The following is a 21,273-nucleotide window of genomic DNA, read 5'->3' on the forward strand; positions in this document are numbered from 1 at the left end:
TCCAGTTCTGTGGCCACTGCTGTTTTCCAAATGTGCTGACATATTGAGTGCAGCACTTTAACAGCATCAACTTTTAGGATTTTAAATAGCTCAGCTGGAGTAAATTTCACCAGAGAGTTTTTCTAGATAATTGTAAAAAGTTTATTATTAAAAGGATCCCATAGCTTATTATTAATTATTATTTAAATTCTATATTATAATTTACAGTCAGTATTAGCTGTTACATAATTTTAATCTCTTGGTTTTTCTTATTCTTGCCTGTTTTATGGTTGAATTCCAACACTTTCAAATGGAGTTTGGAAATTAATTACAGTTCTTTAATTCATATTGTATCATCTTGTCTGCTATGGTCCAAATGTTTATGTTCCTTCAAATTCATACTTGAACCCCAAAGTGGTATCAGGACATGAAGGCTTAGTTCATGAGGGTGAAGCCCCATGAATGGGATTGGTGCTCTAATAAAGGAGACCCCACAGTGCTTCCATCAGGTGGAGATACAGTGAGAAGACTCCTGGCATGAATGAAGATGCAGGCCTTCCCTGGACACTAGCTGCTGGCACCTTGATCTTGAACTCCCAGCCTCCAGAGAGTGAGAAATAAGTGTCTGCTGTGGGCATTTGTTAAAGCGATCTGAGTGGACTCAGATACTGTCCTAACAGAGTGAAACCTTTCTTCTTAGATACACTAAATGTACTCTAACCCTGGTGAGAAAATAAACAACATAAAAATAAAAATGGAGAGAACCCAAGCAGCAAGAAGCCAAGAAGGCCGAGCCAATTTTCACTGATATCTGCTTCCTATGCTTTGCCCCCACTACACACATGTACACACACACACACTCTCTCTCTCTCACACACACACACACACACGTTCATGCACACATCCATTTCTACCTACATTTTTGGGGAGGGAGGGCAGGTAAATGAAGGACATGACTCCTTATTTTATGCTTACATGGCCTCTGGATAATCTTTTGAACAACCAATTTTTTTACTTGTCAGAATTTCAAAACTTTTCAACCACATCTCTCACTTTCAGGCAAAAACACAAAATGCTGAAAATATCCCAAGGAAACATTATCTAGATTCTTTTTAGAGTAACACCATGGCTTAGTTGACCTGTGCCACTTTTTTCTCTTACAGTTAAGTCTGATATTTGCTAAAATTCCAAATCTCATTCTATATACTGGTGTTTTGAGGAAGTTACTTAACGTTTTCCAATTAAGGCAGTGTTAAATAATTCCCTTTACTCTTCCCGAAGCACTGAAATTCACAGTGGTATGGATTTAAATATACATTATTATGATTACTCTTTAGCCCTGTTGGAGTCTTAGTCAAAGGTTCACAACAGGGACTTTCCTGGTGGTCCAGGGGGTAAGAATCTGCCTGCCAATGCAGGGGGCCCAGGTTCGACCCCTGGCCTGGGAACTAAGCTCCCACTTGCTGCTGAGCAACTAGGCCCATGCACCACAACTACGGAGCTCATGCTCTAGAGCCCACAAGCTGCAATTACTAAGTTTGTGTGCCACAACACAGACCTACGCAGCCGTAAGTAAATTAAATGCTAAAAGAAGAGTCACAACATTTGGAGATAAACCTTTGCTCCAAGATAACCACCTGTGCCCCATTCCTGACTGTGAGGCAGACACACTCACTCTAAAACAAAACAAAAACCAGTGCTAAGTCAACACGAGACACAGACTGCTAAGGTCACCATGCCGTGGAAGTCAAAACCACTAAGAACCAGCAGTGGCGGAACATCACGGGAAGGCTTGGTGGCTTCCAGGATAACCCGGGAAGCCCAGGGATCTTCAGGGCTCCAGACAGCAAGCGGTCTGGTTTCCGAATTCACGAGACTTCATTATGAGACCTGGCGAGAGGTTATTCTCACCAGGAAGCCTCATATTTACTCATCCCCATAAATATTGGTGGCGCCACCTCATAAAGCTCTGTGGAGACCATTCCGTTATGTCAGCACACGTAGACCTTTTTTCAACTCTGCAAATGGCTTTAGGAAACTTTACTGAAAGCCTCTAAAGTAGGAAGGTGATATTAATTATAGGCCTTTGTGGTTATGATATGGGAAATCCGTCCTGAGGGAATCTGTTCTTATAGCCCAATTACATCAACTCAATCCAACTCTCAATCAATCTCAATTTCACTTGCTTGAAAAACAGCCTTGCTTTATAGTAACAGTAATGCTCCGAATCTTAGATTTATAAGATTCTTCTTTTTCAGAGTTCAGAATGTTTCATGCTTGTCTCTTAATTAATCGGAGGACATGGCCTCACTTAATATAATCAACTCCAGTAAAACTCAAGGCCAACGTGCCATGCAACCATGAACCCAGCCCACAGGGCAGACAGACCTGAGCCCGTACAGCACCGTCCCGTCAGGGTGGAGGCGGATCATGCGGTTCTTCACCGTCACTCCGTGCACAAATGACTTTTTGTCATTTAAGAAATATGTGTCAGGCACCCAGAGCTGGTCAGCCACTCGATTGTCCAGCGTGAGGTTGAGAGGGATCCCAGAATAGGCGAGCCTTTTATCTCTCCAGTATTGTTGAAAATACATGGTCAAGGTGTAATCCTGGGGGGAAAAAAGAAAAGAAAAATGGAGTTTGTGTTCAACCACAGGCAAGTTTCCTCCACAACTGGCCCAATTCAGGTTGGAATCCATGAGAAATGGGTTATTTTCGGACAGGGTTAGGAAGCAGTGGTTGCTTTCTTGTAAATGCAAACACTGGTTTTAACAGGTGTACATCATGTCTATAAGCAGTCTGTTTTATTTAGGTAAGAAGCAGACTAGACAAATTGGCATTTAAGAAACACCCTAAATAAAAGCCAAAAAAAAAAGTCATCATAAAATTAGAGTGCTGGCAGGGAACCCAGGCATTAGCCTAGGTCCTCCTCCTCCCACCAGGCACACCTATGCCTGAGCAGCCAACAATACGCCAGTCCTGGCTACAAACTCTCAGCAGTTTAGACTCTTCCTCTCCTTCCTTCCACCCTCTGCACGGCTGTAGATGGAATCCTCTAGAAAAAATCACCAGCTGGGGACAGGATGACCTGCAGGAGGTCTCTCTGCGTCACGTGTCATATTTCCCTTTCCTTCTAGATTGCCAAGGCCATTACTACATGCTAATCAGGCCCTGTCATCACCTCTAGAGGAAGATACTTAGAGAAAATAGGACTAAAGCCGGATGTGGGAGGAGGCACTAGACTAGGTGCAACCCCCACAAAATAAGCAGCAAAATAGGCAGGTGACCCCATGTTTTTGTTTTGCAAAGTAGTTAGTGAAATAAGAAAGTGGGGTGGGGGAGACAAATCAGAGGCTGAGCATGGAAATTCTGTTTTTAAATTTCTATTCTTTTCGGCAATCACTATTCAAGTTCAGAGTGATCAAGTCTAAAAACCCACTCATGGTCATGGGACATCCTGAACTGCATTGTGGAAGGATCCAATCTGAAAATCCAAAGGAGTCAGTAAACTCTCCAGCCAGGGAGGAAGAAATTACTGTTGTTACAGGCAGGAGCACGTGGGCTCCACACCGGCAGAGCACATCCGCTGTGCAGGCAGTGAGGGGCAGACGGCAAGCCAGTTGAAGGATCTTTCCCATACATGGGTCTCCTGACATCCCATCCAGTTCTTCTCGCCACCTCACAGGGAAGTTCTCAGAGCTGCCCGTGTCACTGACTGTTGCTGGCCACAAGAGCGCTGGAGCAGAGGAGCCTCCAGAATGACAAAGCACACCCGCACTCCTCTCCAGGTGCCGTCACAGACAGAACTAACACATACTTCACAACTACAAACAAAATAAAGTTTAAGCCAGTGGGCCCATAAAAAATCAGAGAGGGGGAAGCAAAAATTGCAAAAGGCCTGAGGAGCCCTTTTTGTTATATTTTTTTATTCTATTCATACTCGCTCAGTCATGACCGACTCTTTGCGGCCCCACGGACTGTACCCCACCAGACTCCTCTGTCCGTGGACTTCTCTAGGCAAGAATATTGGAGTTGGTTGCCATTTCTTTCTCCAGGGGATGTTCCCGACCCAGGGAGCGAACCCAGGTCTCCTGCATTGAAGGCAGAGTCTTTACTGTCTGAGCCACCAGGGAAGCCCTTTATTGAAGCTTTATTGCAACTAGAAAGAAAGTTAGCATTTGAGTGGATGCGAAGAAGCAGGCATTTTTTTCCTGCTCACTTCCATGGCAAAGGTCTGTGCCTGGGATTAACTGTGTGAAGCCCCCATACACACACACACACAAAGTCCCACCACCAATTAAACATCCTCAGAAAGCAGGTGGTACTGAAGCCTTGGTCAGCTAGACACAAGGCAGGGGAATGAAAAGTCACACAAGCACTGTTGCTTTTACTGAACTGATGAGAAACCCCAAGGAGTGCAGTTTTGCTGGAACATTGGGTGCAAGAGGGGGAAAGTACAGAGTGCTGGGCAAGGCTGGACTGCAGCCGTGACCAGAAAGTGGGAAACTCGCACACTGGCTCCAAAGCCAATGAACACTGATGGTTTCTAAGCAGCAAGTGACATAACCACGTGTATCAACCACGTCTTTTACTTTTTGATTTCTCATGCTTTAACATGCACCCTCCTCTTGGTGTCTGCTGGTGACAAACTCTCTTTTCAATGAGAGCTGTCTCCTTATCTGTTGGCCTTGCCATACCTGAATAATAATAAAACCTATGTTTTAAATTCAAGCTGTGGGTGAGGAAGATCAGCTTTGCAATGGTGAGTTCAGTGGGTAACAGGGATGATGAGCAAAGCCCTCAGTGAGTGGGAGATCCTGTTGGGGGATGATGAGGGCGGACAGAGAAAAGGGATCTTGGTTAGCAAGCCACAAGTAGTAGGTTTGATGCAGACCCTCAGGATGTGGACGGGCCTGTGAAGTTCACAATCATGTCCCAGCACTACCATAACATCAGTAAATGTAGGTGATGCATTTTAAGTGAAGCATGCAAAGTTTTGGTGGCATAACAAGATTGAGGTAAATTAGCAGGAGCAGCTAAAGGATTTTCAATTTAAATATAAGTCTCTGAATTGCCTTCTTTTGAAATAGAAGAGGTTCATCTGTTTCTCCCCTGGTTTCTAAGCCCTCATCCCACGCCCGAGTCGTGAAGTCTAGCACCGCTCTGCCATCTCCCTTCCAGCTGGTGCTCACGTGGGCTGCCATGCGGGTGGAGGCGCAGCCATGTGTCAGCTGGCCCTGGGAGCCCAGCTGTCACTCAGCCTGCAAGCTCAGAGCAGGGTCTAATTTTGAGTTCTGCTGCTCTCCACAGCGTTAGCAGCACCGCTCAGTTCTGGTCTTGGGTGTTTGCTGAGTGACTTGACGGGACTGAGGTACAGGAGAGCTTAGGAAACACAGGGATAAAAAGTAGCAGCACTTAAATGCAAATCTGCTGCATGGGCTGTGCCTTGGAAAACAAGGGCGCTGGGACTTCAGTGGGACACTACTCAGCATCTCACCTCATTATCCTGCAGAGAAAGAAGAGGCAGATGAGGGAATAAAGGCGGATAAAGGAGAGGTGATTGCACGGGCACAAGCCCCCTCTGCTCTCTTGGGCGGTTGTGGGGCCACGGCGCTGACTCCTGGGAGGGGTGTTAGGGAACACCGTTCACACTGCCAGCAGCAGCTAACATGTTTTGATGACAACAAGGGCCAGGCCTTGTGCGAGATCATCTTATTTAAATACAAGGCAGGGATTGCTGTTGTTCTCATTACCTTAGGAAGAAGGAAACATTTGGAGAGTTCATATACTTTGCTTCCCCACCCCCACTTACACAAGCAACTGGGGGAACTTGGATTTGAAGTTGAGGCTGTCTCCCGCTAGGATGGCGCTCAGCCTCTCAGCTCTGGTGGGGTTCCACGCAACACAGACAAACCAGCCCAGTGGGTGAGGTCTGCACAGACGTCCCCAAGAAGGGAGGGTGCAGCCATGTACAGTAGCTTTCTTCAGGTGAGTGAAAGTCGCTCAGTCGTGTCAGAATCTTTGTGACCCCATGGACTTTACAGTCTGTGGAATTCTGCAGGCCAGAACACTGGAGTGGGAAGCCATTTCCTTCTCCAGGAATTTTTTTTTAAAGGGGAAGAATAAGAACTATGGTACCACTAAAGCCCCTCATCCTGCAGACACTTAGCACAGCTCTCTGTAGACAGACGCCTTGTGAAGCTCTGTTTCCTCCAAGGGGTCCCAGGCAAATTGCTGGTTTCCGGGTTTGGAGTGATCTGTCCTAGATCAAAGAACATAGCCATGAGGAGATGCAATCTATGTGGACTGGCAAGTCTGCCAGCACTGGATTTGAGTCTGTTCTCAGAAAAAGAAGAGAGCTTGAGACTGTAAAAGCTCCAGGAATCCACAGAGATCTAGATGGCAATGGGCTAGAGGGGAAAAGCAGGAATCATGGACTCCTCAGGGAACATAAGGTAGAGGTAGGGAAGTAAGCTTTTGGTCTTTGACCTCAGCACTGGAGGAGGACTCAGGTACAGTCCACCCTGAGAGCACTCAGCTTTCTGTTTAGGTCCAAGTCCAACCACTGAATGAGGCTGGCACTGGGAACTTGGGAGGCCCTGATTAAAAGCATCGGTTTCCTAGGAGACAGGATTTAGTGGAGGAAGGACAGGCAGTGACAGGGGACAGGGAAAATGCAAGTGTATCTTCATCCAGATTTCTCCAGGCCACTGAGAACTGGGGCTCTCTAGGGTATGATGCATAAACGTGAGTTTTTCAGTTTGAGTTGGTTCAAACTATGATAGCTTATCCGGATTTCCCAGCTGGCACTAGTGGTAAAGAATCCGCTTGCCACTGCAGGAGACACAAGAGACTCAGGTTCGATCCCTGGGTCGGGAAGATACCCTAGCATAGGGAATGGCAACTCACTCCAGTATTCTTCCTGGAGAATTCCCAGGACAGACGATCCTGACAGGCTACAGTCCATGGGGCCACAAAGAGCTGGACACAACCGAGTGACTGAGCATACAAACACAACAGCTCATTAAAATCACTGGGTGAATAAATAGCAGTGAGATGCTCCCTGAACTACCTCCTACGTTAATGGATATAAAAACAAAAATAAACAACTAGGACCTAATAAAACGTAAAAGCTTCTGCACAGGAAAGGAAACAATAAACAAGATGAAGAGAAAACCCTCAGAATGGGAGAAAATCGTGCAACTGAAAAAGGGTTAATCTTCAAAATATATAAGCAACTCATACAGCTCAGTATCAGAAAAACAAACAACCCAATCAAAAAATGTGCAGAAGACCTAAACAAACATTTCTCCAAAGGAGACATAAAGATGGCCAATAAACAAGAAAAGATGCTCAACATCACTTGTCATTAGAGAAATACAAATGCGAAACTGTAATAAGATATCTCTTCATACCAATCAGAATGGCCTTCACCAAAATTCTACAAACCGTAAGTGCTAGAGAGGGTGTGGAGAATGGGGAACCCTTCTGCACTGTTGGTGGGAATGTATACTGATACAGCCATACAGAAAACAGTATAGAGATTCCTTTAAAAACTAGGAATAAATCTAAGATACAACCCAGCAATCCCACTACTGAGCATATACCCTGAGGAAATGATAACTTAAAAAGATACATGTACCCCAATATTCACTGCAGCATTATTTACATTACCCAGGACATGAAAGCAACCTAGATGTCCATCAACATATGAATGGATAAGGAAGTTCTGGTACATTTTTAGAATAAAATATTACTTAGCCATAAAAAGGAACAAATTTGAGTCAGTTGTAGGGAAGTAGATGAACCTAGAGCCTCTTATACAGAATGAAGTAAATCAGAAAGAGAAACACAAGCATCACATATTAACACATATATATAGAATCTAAAAAAATGGTACTGATGAATCTAGTAGAGGACAGACTTGTGAGCACAGCGGGGGAAGGTGAGGGTGGGATGATTTGAGAAAGTAGCATTGACATATATAGTATAAATATGTATTGACATATACAGTATAGTAGACATGTATAAAATAGACAGTTAGTGGGAAGTTGCTAAAACACATGTAGCCCAGTCTTGTGCTCTGTGGTGACCTAGAGGGGTGGGATGGTGGGAGGAGAGGGAGGTTCAGAAGGGAAGGGATTTATATACATGACTGATTCATATTGTTGTGTGGCAGAAACCAAAACAAAATTGTAAAGCAATTTTCCAAATAAAAAAAATTTTTAAATCATTAGGTAAGATAAAATGTCTAGAATCTCTCTCTCCCTCCACCCTCTGCCCTTCTCTCCCTTTGTTATAAAAAGCTCATGATGAACTTGGAATAAGCATGAAAAAATATTGAGGAATTATATTCAAAACAAAGACTCCTTCTTACAAAGAATCTTACTAACAAAAGCATTCAATTAAAGGGCAATTCATGCTTCAGGGCTTCTCTTAGGGATCATAAAGTCCTTTGATAACTTAAAGAAGTCAGGGCCCTCTCCTTTCTCTCCTTTTTTTACATATGTGTATTAAATCAAACAGCAAGAAACACTGAAGTCCAAGGCTAGGCCTATCCCTGCAGGCTTTATACTGCCTTCACAAAGTGAAAGTGAAAGCCGCTCAGTCATGTTCGACTCTTTGTGAGCCGATGGCCTATACAGTCCATGGAATTCTCCAGGCCAGACCATTGGAGTAGGTAGCCGTTCTCTAATCCAGGGGATCTTCCCAACCCAGGGATTGAACCCAGGTCTCCTGCATTGCAGGAGGATTCTTTACCAACTGAGCCACAACGGAAGCTCAAGAATACTGGAGTGGGTAGCCTATCCCTTCTCCAGCGGCTCCTCCCAACCCAAGAATCGAATCGGGGTCTCCTGCCTTGCAGGTGGATTCTTTACAGCCAAATACTACTAGGTAGGGCTCCATAAACGAGTAAGTCATTTGTTTAGAATTTGTGTCATATTTTCTCATTGAAAAAACATGACACGAGAGTTGGTAGGTTTTACCCCATATTACAAAATTCCATTTCATACAAAAGTCAGAAGCCACAATTTCTGAGTAAGACATGAGCCCAGCCCATGATCCCATGGTTGGGAGTCAGTGTGCTGAGGCAGCAGAGGATGGAGCTGGGAGGGGCAAAGGGGCAGGCATACAGTCTGAGGAGGCTGGGAACAAGCATTCTTAAATATGAGGCATTCAAGGACCAAGAATCTGTGCATAGGGGACTGTCCTTCTAAAATCCCCTGAGAATATACAAACAGCAGCAGGAACAACAAATAACAAGAAAATAAAACCCTTGAGTGTATAACTCAAGCAGCTCAAATAAATTGTAATAAGAGATAAACAAAAACATTTCTTCCTGCTTGTGGAAATTTCTTGGTATTTATCACATTAAGATGAAAAGAATACATATTTGAAAGTGGAAATACTGCTCATTATTCTGCAATTAGGTAACTGACTAGATTTCCTGAGCACAGGAAATGAAAAAATTTACTAACCCTGAGAAAGAAAGGCAATCTCGAAGCCAAATTTAAATATTTAACTGCAGCTGTGAAAGCCACAGGACACCTGCATTTGCATCTGGTTCAGCAAGTTTATGAGACCAAAACCTCACAGGTAAGTTGTTCTTAGGTCAGGAAAGACAGGAAATTGTTTCAAGAAGCTTACATAAGCCCTCAGTGGTGGAGGCTTCCTTTGGAGGCATTTCTGCAACTGAAATTAGGCTGGGGAAATCTTGGCACTTTTTAAAACAAAATTTATTTAGAAAATCTTAATCCATTCCTTTCAATGGTCAAAAAATGAGTATCCAATGCTGCATCCATCTCCCCTCCCACAACAGATTTTGCTGGTACCTAGGTTTCCATTTGTTGAATCCATGTGGTTACAATCCAGCAAAACCCTGCAGCCCACCCCATTCACCCTCATCCCCATCAACATAATACAAAGGCCCCCCCCCCATGCCCCTTGCCTTTGGCTTGTGGAAAAACTGATATCTCCCAGGCCTCCCTGAGTAACAGAAGAGCAGGCTCAACCTGTTCATGATCAGGACAATAGAGCCACAGGATCTTTCAGTGTCTGATGCACATTCCTGGCTCACTGTACAGATACTATAATTGCCACCAGAGGGAAAAAGCTAACTGCATGATGACTAGACTGTAGCCATGATATAAGCTGCTACATCTTGAGCAATACTAAGTCAAAGAATGGTATTAACGTTAGCACTCATAATAATCTATATCTTGGTGGTGGTTTAGTTGCTAAGTCATGTCCGAATCTTGTGACCCTATGGACTGTGGCCCATCAGCCTCCTCTGTCCATGGGATTTTCCAGGCAAGAATACTGGAATGGGTTGCTATTTCCTTCTCCAGGGCATCTTCCCGATCCAGGAATTGAACCCAGGTCTCCTGCATGGCAGGCAGATTCTTTACTGACTGAGCTACAAGAGAAGCATCTCTCTATACCTTTGTGGGCATCAAAAATAATTGTAGCCCATACATATAAGCAGGCAACTAAAACTGTCAGCAAAGAGATGCTACAGACACATTTCTCAGTATCTTCCACTCAGAATACACCACCCTATGTCAGCACGAAAAAGTTACAGAAGACAGACCTTTGCCCCTAACCCCAGAGAAATGGAATAATGTCTGACAAGTCTAAGCAGCTCTTTTGCTCCTTTCCTGTTTGCCCATTTCTGATTTCCTCGGGCCTTAATTAGAAACATGAGATCACTTGGTGACATTTAATCTAACTACTGAATGTATAAAATGCCTTGCCTAACCTGTTGATTACTTTCCTCAATTAAAAAGAGTAAGAATGAAGAACTATGTCGTTAAAGAATGATGGACTGTCTATTCCCAGCTTCCCTCTCAGCAAATCTGTAGGCAGACCATGTGGGCAAGACAAGCTTCCGAAGGAAGATCAGGAGAAGTCAGCAGGTCTGCACACAACAGAAAAATGATGAAGAACCTGACCTCCTACCATGAAGAGTAACTGAGATTGATTCCCTTCTTTCTCTTTAAAAATTGTCATGGCTGAGTGGAATCTTTGGACTTGGTCTCAGAACACGAGTCCACTTTCTCCCCAGATTAGTGGCTCCTCTGATGAAAGCAACTTTCCTTTATACCAACACTTGCCTTTCAATTATTGGCTTTTGAGCAGCGAGCATCTGAACCCGAGTTTGGTAACACGGTGATCTGTGAAAATAAAGCAGGACACCTCCTTCTGATCCCCTTTCCTCCTCCCTCAGTATCTGCCTCAGGCCGAGAACTCTGCTAGGTACTGTGGACCCAGAGATGAGGAGGGCATCATTTGTACCTTACAGTAGCTCACATTCTGGTGGGATATTCATAAAATCAAATCGACTATAATGAAAGTGACTAAGAGAAGGCACTTTAAACTCAAACATGCCCAAGTTTCAAGTCTGCCTTTTCACTGTCTTAAGCACACTTACCCATCTGGAAAGTCAGCCTGACACACACTCTGAAGTGATTAGCATCACAGAGGGCACACGCAAGGAGCCAAGATGTGTACAATAATGCAAAAGAAGTATATATTTAAGGAATATCTACTAAGTCTGGAGTTGGGAGGAAACTGGTGTGTGAATGCAGAGGAAGGGCGCTGAGATTTTCTGGTCTTTATATAGCTACTGCATCCACCAAAAGGCTCATAGTCTATAATTTTTACTCATCCACTTAAATGCCAAGTATATTTAGAAGATGAACCAGTCACCTCTGGATGAAATCTGGATGGGCTGCTGAAAATAGTTAACAAGTTCCCCAGTCCTCTATAGCCTCATGAAAAACTGGCAAAGGATATAAATTATTTTGAAAATTGCTTTTCATGTATGAAAAGTTACCATAGCTATTTTTCAGGAGTACAGTAAGTCTGAAATGCAAAATGATTATACTGATTTTCACTCAAAGGACAAAAAAAAACCTATGTAGAATCAGAAGAAATCTAGAATTTAACCTAAACCGAAGAGAACCAGGAAAATGTAAGAGATCCTTGGCCAAATAAATTTCCAGCAAAGGCTACTATGCAGAGGGTGATGGAGCAGGATGCCTCAGACCACTGAGTTGGCTTCTTTCCCTGTGTCTTACCTTTGAGCCTCAATAACTTCTTGTGGAGAAATGAAACTAAAAATGCTCATTTTAGAAAAGTGGTCTAGCAATTAACTGAGCTAACAAAGCTTAACACAGAGCTTGATTCATAACAGGTATTTCAGGGCCAGTCATCCTCCCCAGAACTCCTCAACACCCAATGCAAAAGAATCCTCTTTATTAGGTGGGCTCCCAGCTGACTGCTCCATGCCAAATACACACCAACCTCCCCATCCCCCCAAAAAACCTACTGTGCTCTATTATCCCAAAACGCCAGCAAGAAAGACTCAGCCTAATGATTTTGTGCAGAATTCTCAGCACTACCAGAAGCAGACCTCATTCTTCGTTTCTAAAATCCCAAATTTCATCTTTTACTCAATATACAAATAAAATTGCAAGTTTGTTTCCTGAAATGTAACAGGTCACTATATTTTCCATAAAACATTTTTTTCTGCTGTGAAATATACTGAAATCACAAATGTAAACACAAATTTATAAAACAGCTATAGCATGAATAAAAATACCAAACGAGCCATTGGGCCGTGATCCACTATGGCTAATCTAACCTTCGGGTGCTCTAGGACTCACCTCCACCTACCCCTCCCCATTATATAGTCAATTGACCCCTCTGTATACAAAGAACATTTCACTAAGTGTCCTGTGCACAGCCCCCTTTAATTGTAAATTGAGTCTCCCAAACTAAGCACTCAGGAACCAGGAGCAATGCAAGAAACATCTCCTGTTCTTAACTCCAGCCTCCAGTTTCTGTTCCTCCATCGGTCGTGCTGCGCTCTGGTGCTCAGTTCAGTTGTGCCTGACTCTTTGCGACCCCATGGGCTGTAACTCACCAGGTTCCTCTGTCCATGGATTTTCCAGGCAAGAATACTGGAATGAATTGCCATTTGCTTCTCAAGGGGATCTTCCTGACCCAGGGATCAATCCTGACCCTGCACTGCAGGCAGATTCTTTACCACTGAGCCATCAGGGAAGCCTCCTCCATCAGAGTCTCTGGCCTATTTCATTTTTCTGAGATGTCCACGGATGGATCCAGTGTCTTCTGAATCTGTCCATCCAGATGCCCCATATGCAAACCAAGAGTTCAATGTGTCTAAAATTAACTCATTATCTTTCTACTCCAAATCTCTTCCCCATTCTCTACTAGCATCTAGCCACTATTTCAGTCAAACCAAAACCAGAGGCTATATACAAACCTCTTCTTTCTTTCACATCTGAAATCCAGCATTAATTCCGTCACTGGGTTCTACTGACCCTATATCCTAAATACCTTCAATATCTAGATCTGGATTATGAGTCAGCAGCAACCGTAAGAGGGTAGGGAGTGTTTCCACTAATGTCCCCATGACGGTGGATTAGAGGTGAGCTCCTGGACTCCCAAACTGCACCCAAGAAGAATGCTTACCTATGCTGTCTAGAGTAGGCTACGTCCAATACCAGATTCTGATATATTATGGGTTAAACATAAAAACATACAAGATGACCAGATGTCTCACACTCCACATGGGAACAGATGTTCTAACTCAGCACAAACACTGTATGAATGAGCTGAATGTGCTTATAAACTGAGGAGGAGCTGTTTCATATTGTCCTTTGTTTTAAATGAGTATTCACCTGAATAACACTCATTAAAGACACCAAACTCTTCAGAAAATTATATATACATATACAGTCTGCAACATGTATGTGTGTATATTCAGATACAGAGCTTTATTTTCTAGCAACTATCTTTGATTAACAGGTTTATAAAGAGGATGAAAGTGAAAGTGTTAGTTGCTCAGTTGTGTCCAACTCTTTGCGATCCATTGGACTTTGCGATCCATTGCCTGCCAGGTTCCTCTGTTCATGGAATTCTCCAGGCAAGAATACTGGCGTGGGTTGCCATTTCCTTCTCCAGGGAATCTTCTCAATCCAGGAACTGAACCCAAGACTCCCGCACTGCAGGCATATTCTTCACTGTCTGAGTCACCAGGGAAGCCCAACTATAAAAAGGATGTAATGACTCAAATTCGTCATCTATCCAAAGGAGCTCCAAGAACTGGCTGTGAGAACAGCCACACTGCTCACGCAAGGTGCCTTCCACACCTCTGTATTTGAAGGATACTTGAGCTGGGAGAATATAACATCTGGGAGAAGTGAGGGATTTGTCCATGTTCTGACGGTGTGGCATTTCCCAAGCCTCTGCGCTTTTCCCTTGCTTGAGCACCGTGCCTGCAGATGACCATGAGGTTAAGAATTCTACATTCTGAAGTAGTCACAGTCATCCCTTGGTTTACATGGCTTATAGAGTTCTCATTATTGGCTTTACAGAACTGAGTGTCCCTCTGAATTCCTTCATCAGAACAGACAAGGCAAAAAATACAAAAATGCTTCAAGAAGGGCATATATTTATCATAAAGTAAAGAATGAATATTTCCACTGTAAGCCAAGAAACCTCACCCCTATAAATTTAAACCGTGGGTATTCAAGTGTCCTTGATTCTACACATCTATCTCTATAGCAGCATTTACCGCTGGATTTTCCCTCCTCAAAGACAACACATGTAGACTAGTGATGCCATGCGTTTTATAGTACTTTCAGTTTCCAAGAAGTGCTACTTTTAGACAGCACGTCTGTTCATTTCTGAGATCACATCTATTTCTGGTTTCTACCCAGAACTCATTAGGTTATTGCTAATAGACAAATCATAATACTAACAACCATACTTCATATAACTGGAAAATACTGGCTTGATAGCTTTTTGAATTGATATTAATTTCAGCAGAAATATTTGGATGGGGAACCCAGCAATGAATTACATGAAGCCATCCTCTGGGATATTACAATCACAGCCTGGGTAGCCAGAAAGAAATCATGATGCAGGGTTTCATACAATTAATCAAGTATAGTGCCCAAAGAGGGAGAAATCAAGTGCTACCAATTAGATAGGAGAGGAATGACACTTTGTTTCTGCTTTTCAATTTTTTTTTATTGAGGTAGAGTTAATTTTTTATATGTTTCAAGTATACAACATGGTGATTCACAAATTTTAAAGGTTATACTCCATTTGTAGTTATAAAATATTGGCTACATTCCCTGTGTTGTACAATATGTTCTTGATGCTTATTTTACACATAATAGTTTGTACCACTTATTCTCCTACCCCTCTCTTGCCCCTTCCCACTTCCCTCTCCCCACTGGCAACCACTAGTTTGTTCTCTATATCTGTGAGTCTGCTGCTTTTTTATATGTTGACTAATTTGTTGTAGAGATACCAGACCTTACCTGCCTCCTGAGAAATCTGTATGCAGGTCAAGAAGCAACAGCTAGAACTGGACATGGAACAACAGACTGGTTCCAAAGAGGAAAAGGAGTACACCAAGGCTACATATTGTTATCTTGCTTATTTAATTTATATGCAGAGGACATCATGTAAATAGCCGGGCTGGATGAAGCACAAGCTGGAATCAAGATTGCCGGGAGAAATATCAATAACCTCAGATGTGCAGATGACACCACTCTTATGGCAAAAAGCGAAGAGGAACTGAAGAGCCTCTTGATGAAAGTAAAAGAGAAGAGTGAAAAAGCTGGCTTAAAACTCAACATCAGAAAACAAAGATCATGGCATCCAGTCCCATCACTTCATGGCATGTAGATGGGGAAACAATGGAAACAGTGACAAACTATTTTTGGGGCTCCAAAATCACTGCAGACGGTGACTGCAGCCATGAAATTAAAAAAATGTTTGCTCCTTGGAAGAAAATCTTCTTTTGTGCATTTCTTTTTTTTTTCTTTCAGGATGGTGTTGCTTCCTGCCTCCTATACAATGTCACGAACCTCTGTCCTTAGTTCATCAGGCACTCTATCAGATCTAGTCCTTTAAACCTATTTCTCACTTCCACTGTATAGTCATAATGGATTTGATTTAGGTCATACCTGAATGGTATAGTGGTTTTTTCCACTTTCCTCAATTTAAGTCTGAATTTGGCAATAAGGAGTTCATGATCTGAGCCACAGTCAGCTCCCAGTCTTGTTTTTGCTGACTGTATAGAACTTCTACACCTTTGGCTACAAAGGATATAATCAATCTGATTTTAGTGTTGACCATCTGGTGATGTCCATGTGTGGAATCTTCTCTTGTGTTGCTGGAAGAGGGTGTTTGCTATGACCAGTGCATTCTCTTGGCAGAACTTTGTTAGCCTTTGCCCTGCTTCATTCTGTACTCCAAGACCAAATTTGTCTGTTACTCCAGGTGTTTCTTGACTTGCTACTTTGGCATTCCAGTCCCCTATAATGAAAAGGACATCTTTTCTGGGTGTTAGTTTTAAAAGGTCTTGTAGGTCTTCATGGAACTGTTCAACTTCAGCTTCGTCAGCATTAATGGTTGGGACATAGGCTTGGATTACTGTGATATTGAATGGTTTCCCTTGGAAACAAACAGAGATCATTCTGTCATTTTTGAGACTGCATCCAAGTACTGCATTTCAGACTCTTTTGTTCACTATGATGGCTACTCCATTTCTTTTAAGGGATTCCTGCCCACAGTAGTAGATATAGTGATCATTGAGTTAAACTCACCCATTCCAGTCCATCTTAGTTCACTGATTCCTAGAATGTCAATGTTCACTCTTGCCATCTCCTGTTTGACCACTTCCAATTTGCCTTGATTCATGGACGTAACATTCCAGGTTCCTATGCAATATTGCTCTTTACAGCATCGGACCTTGCTTCCATCACCAGCCCCATCCACAACTAGGTGTTGTTGTTGCTTTGGCTCCATCCCCTCATTCTTTCTGGAGTTATTTCTCCACTGATCTCCAGTAGCATACTGGGCACCTACTGCTAAAAGATGATGCTGTGAAAGTGCTGCACTCAATATGCCAGCAAATTTGCAAAACTCAGCAGTGGGCACAGGACTGGAAAAGGTCAGTTTGCATTCCAATCCCAAAGAAAGGGAATGCCAAAGAATGCTCAAACTACCACACAATTGCACTCATCTCACACGCTAGTAAAGTAATGCTCAAAATTCTTCAAGACAGTCTTCAGCAATACATGAACCGTGAACTTCCAGATGTTCAAGCTGGTTTTAGAAAAGGCAGAGGAACCAGAGATCAAATTGCCAACATCTGCTGGATCATCAAAAAAGCAAGAGAGTTCCAGAAAAACATCTATTTCTGCTTTATTGACTATGCCAAAGCCTTTGACTGTGTGGATCACAATAAACTGTGGACAATTCTAAAAGAGATGGGAATACCAGACTACCTGACCTGCCTCTTGAGAAACCTGTATGCAGGTCAGGAAGCAACAGTTAGAACTGGACATGGAACAACAGACTGGTTTCAAATAGGAAAAGGAGTACGTCAAGGCTGTATATTGTCACCCTGCTTATTTAACTTATATGCAGAGTACATCATGAGAAACGCTGGGCTGGAAGAAGCACAAGCTGGAATCAAGATTGCCGGGAGAAATATCAATAACCTCAGATATGCAGATGACACCACCCTTATGGCAGAAAGTGAAGAGGAACTCAAAAGCCTCTTGATGAAAGTGAAAGAGGAGAGTGAGAAATTTGGCTTAAAGCTCAACATTCAGAAAACGAAGATCATGGCACCCAGTCCCAACATCTCATGGGAAATAGATGGGGAAACAGTGGAAACAGTGGCTGACTTTATTTTTCTGAGCTCCAAAATCATTGCAGATGGTTACTGCAGCCATGCAATTAAAAGACACTTACTCCTTGGAAGGAAAGTTATGACCACCCTAGAGAGTATATTAAAAAGCTGAGACATTACTTTGTCAACTAAGGTCCATCTAGTCAAGGCTATGGTTTTTCCAGTAGTCATGTATGGATGTGAGAGTTGGATTATAAAGAAAGCTGAGTGCCGAAGAATTGATGCTTTTGAACTGTGGTATTGGAGACTCTGGAGAGTCCCTTGGACTGCAAGAAGTTCCAACCAGTCCATCCTAAAGGAGATCAGTCCTGGGTGTTCATTGGAGGGACTGATGTTGAAGCTGAAACTCCAATAATTTGGCCACCTGATGCGAAGAGCTGACTCATTTGAAAAGACCCTCATGCTGGGAAAGATTGAGGGCAGGAGGAGAAGGGGATGGCAGAGGATAAGATGGTTGGATGACATCACCAGCTCAATGGACATGGGTTTGGGTGGACTCCAGGAGTTGGTGATGGACAGGGAGGCCTGCGGTGCTGCGGTTCATGGGGTCACAAAGAGTCATACACGACTGAGCAACTGAACTGAACTGGAAGAAAATCTATGACCAACCTAGACAGCATATTAAAAAGCAGAGAAGTTTCTTTGTTGGCAAAGGTCTGTCTAGTCAAAGCTATGGTTTTTCCAGTGATCATATATGGATGTGAGAGTTGGACCATAAAGAAAGATAAGCACCAAAGAACTGATGCTTTTGAACTATGGTGCTGGAAAACACTCTTGAGAGTCCTTTGGACTGCAAGGAGTGAAACCAGTCAATCCTAGAAGAAATCAGTCCTGAATATTCATTGGAAGGACTGATGCTGAAAATGAAGTTCCAATACTTTGGCCATCTGATGCGAACTACTGACTTATTAGAAAAGATCCTGATGTTGGGAAAGATTGAAGGCAGGAAAACAAGGGGACAACAGAGGATGAGATGGTTGGATGGCATCACCGACTCAATGGACATGAGTTTGAGCAAGCTCCGGGAGTTGGTGATGGACAGGGAGGCCTGGCATGCAGTCCATGGCATTGCAAAGAGTCAGACAGAATTGAGTGACTGAACTGAACTGAACTTCCTTTCTTCCATGCTAGAATGTAGGCTGAATGAGGAGAGGAAAGTTCATCCGTTTTGTTCACTCATCTATTCCCAACACAGTGCTGTGGCTAGCACATAAGAGATTTCAGAAACACTCGCTGAACAACAAGCAGAAGTCCTATGCCACCTGGGTTGCCAGTGTGTCCTTTTATAAAAGATCTGCAGGTACTTTCTCCCAGTGGTCCAGATTGGTTGATAACTGTGGATCACTTTCAGTGAGAATTTCTCTGCAGTTTTAAGTCAATCCCCAAATCAAGATTAGTACAGTTATACAATACAAATTCTCAGAGCAGATATTTTCTTAGGTCAAATGACCCCAAGGCTATGGTTTTCAAGTGCACCTTGCAACACCTTCATCCTCAGCTTTCTCTCCAAATAGAATCTCTGTCCCTTTTTGTGGTTCCTGGGGCTTTCGCATTTTTCTGTGAATTATGTGAATATTTAAATGATATTTATTATGATTTATTAAACTTTCCTAATAGTTTTACTCATAGTTCTTTAGAATTGCTAGTCACCCACAGTGCTGAACACAGAAGACCTCACATCCCTTCATCAGTCACCTGAGATTTGCTTCCATCTCCAGCGTGGTCACAGCAAGGCTGCTCCACGACCTCCAGAGGGCACTCTTTTGCCCTTGCTGCTGCTGCTGCTGCTAAGTTGCTTCAGTCGTGTCCGACTCTGTGCGACCCCACAGATGGCAGCCCACCAGGCTACCCCGTCCCTGGGATTCTCCAGTCAAGAACACTGGAGTGGGTTGCCATTTCCTTCTCCAATGTGTGAAAGTGAAAAGTGAAAGTGAAGTTGCCCAGTCGTGTCAGACTCTTTGTGACCCCATGGACTGCAGCCCACCAGGCTCCTCCATCCATGGGATTTTCCAGGCAAGAGTACTGGAGTGGGGTGCTATATTGGACTCTATTTAGGGAGCTAGCCTCAGGGTTGAGGTCGTCTGAACACTGCCTGGCCTCTGAGACCCTCTCTGGCTGTTCCAAGGCACCGGCTGTGGGCTCGGGGTCCAGGACAGGCCCCTTCTATTCAGTTCTCAAGGCTCACCTGCCTCGGCTCATCCCTGCCACCTTCTCCTGCCTCCACTCACCCAGGTGAGCTCAGCTTTCTCCGTATCTACCTGCGCATCTGGTAGTAATTTGTCATCTTTATTCCTTCTCTTTCATTGTGCCCCATCCAGTTCCAGGGCCCACTCCATCTGCACTGGATCAGAACTGCAGGAGGTAAGACCCAGCACTGATAATTTTAAAAAGGTCGTTTGTGCAATTCTTATTTTTGCATGTCACTAGTCTTCACACCAGGAGTTCATATTCTGATCATTATTTTGACTTAAAATTATATTGAGCTTTTTACCTCCATTAAAATCAGGAAAGTCTACTGCTATATTTGGAAAGTAGGCACGTGTGTACCAAAAGCCAGCATGTGGATGGCTCCTGCCCCGCACTGCCATGAAGAGCAGCGTCTGTGCTGGGCAAACTGCAAGAACACAATCTTCCCACTTGCTCTCAGATTCCGGTGGGTGCCAGGATGGGCTCTCAGCAAACCACTTCAAGAAGCTCTGAACAAAGCCCAGCAACTCCATGGCAACGGCTGGCATGACAACAAGGAGATGTGGGTCAGGGCCCTGGCACCGCACGTCGTGGACAGGGCTGCAGCGTGGGTGTCTGAGGGCTGCCCGAGAGGGTGGACGTCCTGCCTGTTCCAGGCCCTGTTGCCGTAAATATCGGCGCCACCAACCCAACAGGTGCCGTTTCCTCCAAACACCACACTGGTGAGCTGTTCAGTAAATTAACAATAGAAAAGAATATTACCAAACACTTACTTAGTACATGTTAACTCTGCTTGCTGTTTATATCATTTAATGAAAGATCTTTTTATGTCATATAGTATCTTCACCCACTGTGCATTCATACAGTGTGTTTATACAGCAATGCGGCACTCTCGTGGCATTCAGACATTCTCTTATGCTGAGTTTTTTTAAGCTGTGATGATTATATTTATTTTAATTCCTTTAATATTTGCTCCTGGTAAATGTAAACAGATGTTTCTAATTATTTCCTTTCAATGCTCCTTCATGCATTCCAGGCATGCATGTGAAGAGTCAGAATTCACGAAGAAAAGGTGAAGTGTTTATGGAGCCAACAGGAATTACGAAAGGATGATTTTTATTGTCAAAATGCCCGTGTTTTGCTTTGGAAGTTGGTAAATGAATAAGAGCTTTTAAAGTATTCCTAAGGAAGAACACTGCCTGCAAAAAGCAAGTGCTCTCTCTCCTGTGGAAGTGTGGTCTTCTTAAATAGAATATCTGACACTATTCATATTCAAATGCATCCTAAGGAGTCATAACACAGAGCTGTGGACCAGCCCTTGAAAGCAAACTTTCATGTAGCAGCCAGATGGTGATTTAAAG

The 21,273-nt window shown here is 43.4% G+C and overlaps 1 protein-coding gene across 2 annotated transcripts in view; it reads right to left on the reverse strand.

Moving 5' to 3' along the window:
* Positions 1-21,273, reverse strand: part of GABRB3 (gamma-aminobutyric acid type A receptor beta3 subunit) — a 285,112-nt gene that overhangs the window by 86,871 nt on the left and 176,968 nt on the right. For both annotated transcript variants that reach the window (XM_027520813.1, XM_027520812.1), the window contains exon 4: positions 2,368-2,588. In XM_027520813.1, coding sequence (XP_027376614.1) covers positions 2,368-2,588 — 221 coding nt within the window. The remainder of the gene's footprint in view (positions 1-2,367; positions 2,589-21,273) is intronic.

This window comes from Bos indicus x Bos taurus, chromosome 21 (assembly GCF_003369695.1).
Source record: "Bos indicus x Bos taurus breed Angus x Brahman F1 hybrid chromosome 21, Bos_hybrid_MaternalHap_v2.0, whole genome shotgun sequence".
Taxonomy (NCBI): domain Eukaryota; kingdom Metazoa; phylum Chordata; class Mammalia; order Artiodactyla; family Bovidae; genus Bos; species Bos indicus x Bos taurus.